The 3,536-nt window shown below is 22.0% G+C and overlaps 1 protein-coding gene across 1 annotated transcript; it reads right to left on the bottom strand.

The window, feature by feature from the left end:
- Positions 1–141: 141 nt before the first annotated feature.
- On the bottom strand, positions 142–2,906 carry LOAG_13680 (hypothetical protein; the record flags this gene model as incomplete). Its single annotated transcript, XM_020448712.1, has 6 exons — positions 142–376; positions 538–635; positions 961–1,006; positions 1,662–1,741; positions 2,262–2,371; positions 2,843–2,906. 6 exons carry the CDS (start codon positions 2,904–2,906, stop codon positions 142–144), a joined length of 633 nt encoding a protein of 210 aa, XP_020301166.1.
- Positions 2,907–3,536: the final 630 nt, after the last annotated feature.

The raw sequence follows: 3,536 nt of genomic DNA on the forward strand, positions 1-3,536 counted from the left end.
CAAAAACAAAAAACAAAAAAAAAAAAAATGAGAAAATGGCATTTGGTAAAATGAAATACAACATACTTTATACATTTCTAAAGTTAATTAATTATAAATTAATAATTTAATGAATCTTTTAGTCATATCTAAATTCAAATATCAATAATTTCCATGGAATGAATGATGAAATGAATGACATACTTTATAGGCATCATGTTTGGAAATGATATCATCAAAACCACTGAATAGATCGTTGAGAAATTTAACAATTTGAAATGGTGTTGAAATGGATGATAATCGTGTAAATCCACGAATATCCGAAAAAAGTACGGTAGCACATGGATACAATTGTGGTGGTACATGTTTGCCTACTTTTAAATCATCCGCAATTGATCTTTAAATAATTAGAAGTTAATTAGAATAAATTAATTTATTAGTATTATAACATAGCAAATGTTCTTTTTCTTTTTTTTTTACTAATTCATTATAAATTATTTGAAACTTTATAAAAAGTTAAAAATAATAAAAGTAAAAAAAAAAAAAAGCAATAATAACTTTGGTAGTATACTGTAAAGTAATCGATCAGCTTGTTGTTGTGTTTCTTCTAACATTGCTGTCCGATTTTTTACCATTACTTCCAAATTTGCAGTATACTGTAATGAGTTCTTAAATTTTTAAAATTTATAAAGTTCAATTTTCATTTCATTTTTTATTTAAGTTTTCTTTACAGGAATACCATTAACAACTATTACTGTAGCATCTATTATTATTATTATCATTGGAGTTTTCTTCCGAGAATATATGTAACATCAATTACTATTATCCCAAATATTATTATCGGGATTTTCTCCCGGGAATGCTTGTATACATCAATTACTATCATCTCATCCTGAGTATAATATAAGTGTTAAAAAAAATCAAATAATTTATTTGCTTTTCTCTTTTTAAAGAAAAAAATAAAAAGAAATAAAAATGAACTTCATTCATCATTTCCATCATTTGATCCAAAAGTGATCCAGTTTTCCTGAAATAGTATGTTTTATCAGGATTAATAACTCTTAGAGAACAATCAGTGAAATAATATTTTTCCAAAAAATATTTGAAAAAAAGCTTACGGTTCATTGTCATCTTCTAAAATGATACATATGATTGTCATCTGCTAAAATGATGCTTATGATTGTCATCTGCTAAAATGATGCTTATGATGTCATCTGCTAAAATGATACATATAATTGTCATCTGCTAAAATGATGCTTATTTTAATCCACTTATCATTTTTCATTTCCTTTTTTTTTTCTCTCTAGGAATATCAATGAGATACAAATACTATTGAAGTGCAATTTATCGATTTTTTACAAAATTTCGCAATATTTAAAATTTAATTTGTAATAATAAATTAATTGAATAATCCTTCAAGTGATATAAGTGTACTTTCTTTTTTTTTGTCAAACAATTTTACCCTAAAATATTTTATGAAATTTAAGACCAAAGAACATTTTGAAAGAGTAAAAAGAAAAATAATGAATTGATTGTGAATATTATTAGAATAAATTAGCAAAATTAATTGTAAATATCTGTTAGATTATTTTAACTTATTAATTTTAACATTAACTAACATTAATTTTAACATCATCATTTCTTTTTATAAACATGACGAAGAAAAAGGAAAAATTTCCTACGTTGTTTTTAACGTTGCATTAATGACTTCTTTAATTTTCTTGATATTTGGTCGCATTTCCGGAATTTCTAGCCAGCATGCCTAAATGTTGTTTTTGTAATTTATTTTCGTTATATTTCCGGAATTTCTAAATAGTATACCTGAAAGTAATTTTGTACGACGACATTCTTGACAATATCATTTTTATTATGTAAACAGGAATTAAATTATTTTGTACAAACTGGAAATGTCTTATAATTTTAACTTATTTCAAAATGATAATTATCAAAATATGGGATGAATTATTGGAAAAAATGAGAAAAACAAAGAAACTAAACATATTTCTATGCATATAAATCTAATAGAAATGAAAAACTAATTTTGGTAATTAAATTTTCAGAAAAAATTTAAAATTTGTAAAATAATTTAAAAAAGCAGACAAATGAAAGCAAAATATGGTCAACCAAAAAATTTTTTCTCTTCAAACAAAACTTTTAATTTTCATCCTTTCAGCCAATTTAATTTTAAATTGAAAAAATTTCCATCATTTCAGCTAATGAATTTTAAATTCAATTAATATATAATTTAATATATAAATTGTTTCTGAGTAACTTAAAATTACCTCGATGGTAGATAGTAATTGAAGACTGTAAGATGAATCATTGTTAGCTGATGGAAATGTTGGTCGAATGCAACCACCTTCAATACTATCTGCTAATTTGGTCAATAATTCTGCAATGATAATAATTTGAACAATTTTTTTCAAATAGTTCTTTAAATTTAAATTTAAACTTCAAATTTTTATATTAAATTCAAATTTCTTTTTATTTTTTGTTTTATGAGAATATATATATACGACAAAATTATTCATCATTTTTGGAATCATAAATTTAGTTAAATGAATTAAATCATGGATTTGAATTGAACGAAATAAAATAAAATGAGTTCAATAAACAGAATTGAAATAAATTTTTGTCGAATAAAAATGTAATTTTGTTTCATTTAATTTATCTCTATTAAAATAAATAATTTCGTAAATATTTATTCAAAGAATACAAAAAAATGTAATAAAAACAAATTTGAAAAGAAATATCATTTAATTGAAATAAATATTAATTAATCGAAATTATTTGCTAAAACAATTATGTTGAATATTATTTTAATAAAAATACAATATCTAAAATTATTTAAATGTAAATTAACCTCTAATAGGAATAGAATGTTCATGAAATGGTTCTAATTGAAATAATATTTGATAGAGTATCATTCCAAGAGCATATATATCTGCTGCTTGTGAACCATGCGGTAAAAATTTTGTTTTTAAGATAAGTTGTAAAATTTCAGGTGCTTGTTGGATATATTCTAAAAGAAAAATTTGAAAAAAAAGCAAAAAATTGGATCATTTATTTGTTTTCTTTTTTTTTCTAAATTAATATTATTTAAATTATGAAATTAATGCAATTGAATAAACAATAAAAATGGCTGCGTAAAATTGCAAAATTTATGTGACAAATATTTCACAGAAAATTTTCCATCAATGAATTTGCTAATTAAAATATATTTATGAAAGCAAATTTCATAAATAATTCAAAAAAAACAAAATTAAATTACATTAAATTAAATTGAGAGATTAAATATTAATTAATGGACAATTTATCGAAAAAATAGCTAGAATTTTTTAATAAGAAATAATAATGAATATTTCAAATAAGAATACGACGATAATGATTATCATATCATGGATGATATCATATCATAGATAATATCATATCGTGGATTATACTATACCATAGATGATATCATATCATGGCTAATATTATATCATGATTGTTATCATAACTTTATACCATTACATATTCATCGTAACATATGCAGTTTTTTTGCATATTATCAATTT

This window comes from Loa loa, assembly GCF_000183805.2.
Source record: "Loa loa unplaced genomic scaffold supercont3.109, whole genome shotgun sequence".
Lineage (NCBI taxonomy): Eukaryota > Metazoa > Nematoda > Chromadorea > Rhabditida > Onchocercidae > Loa > Loa loa.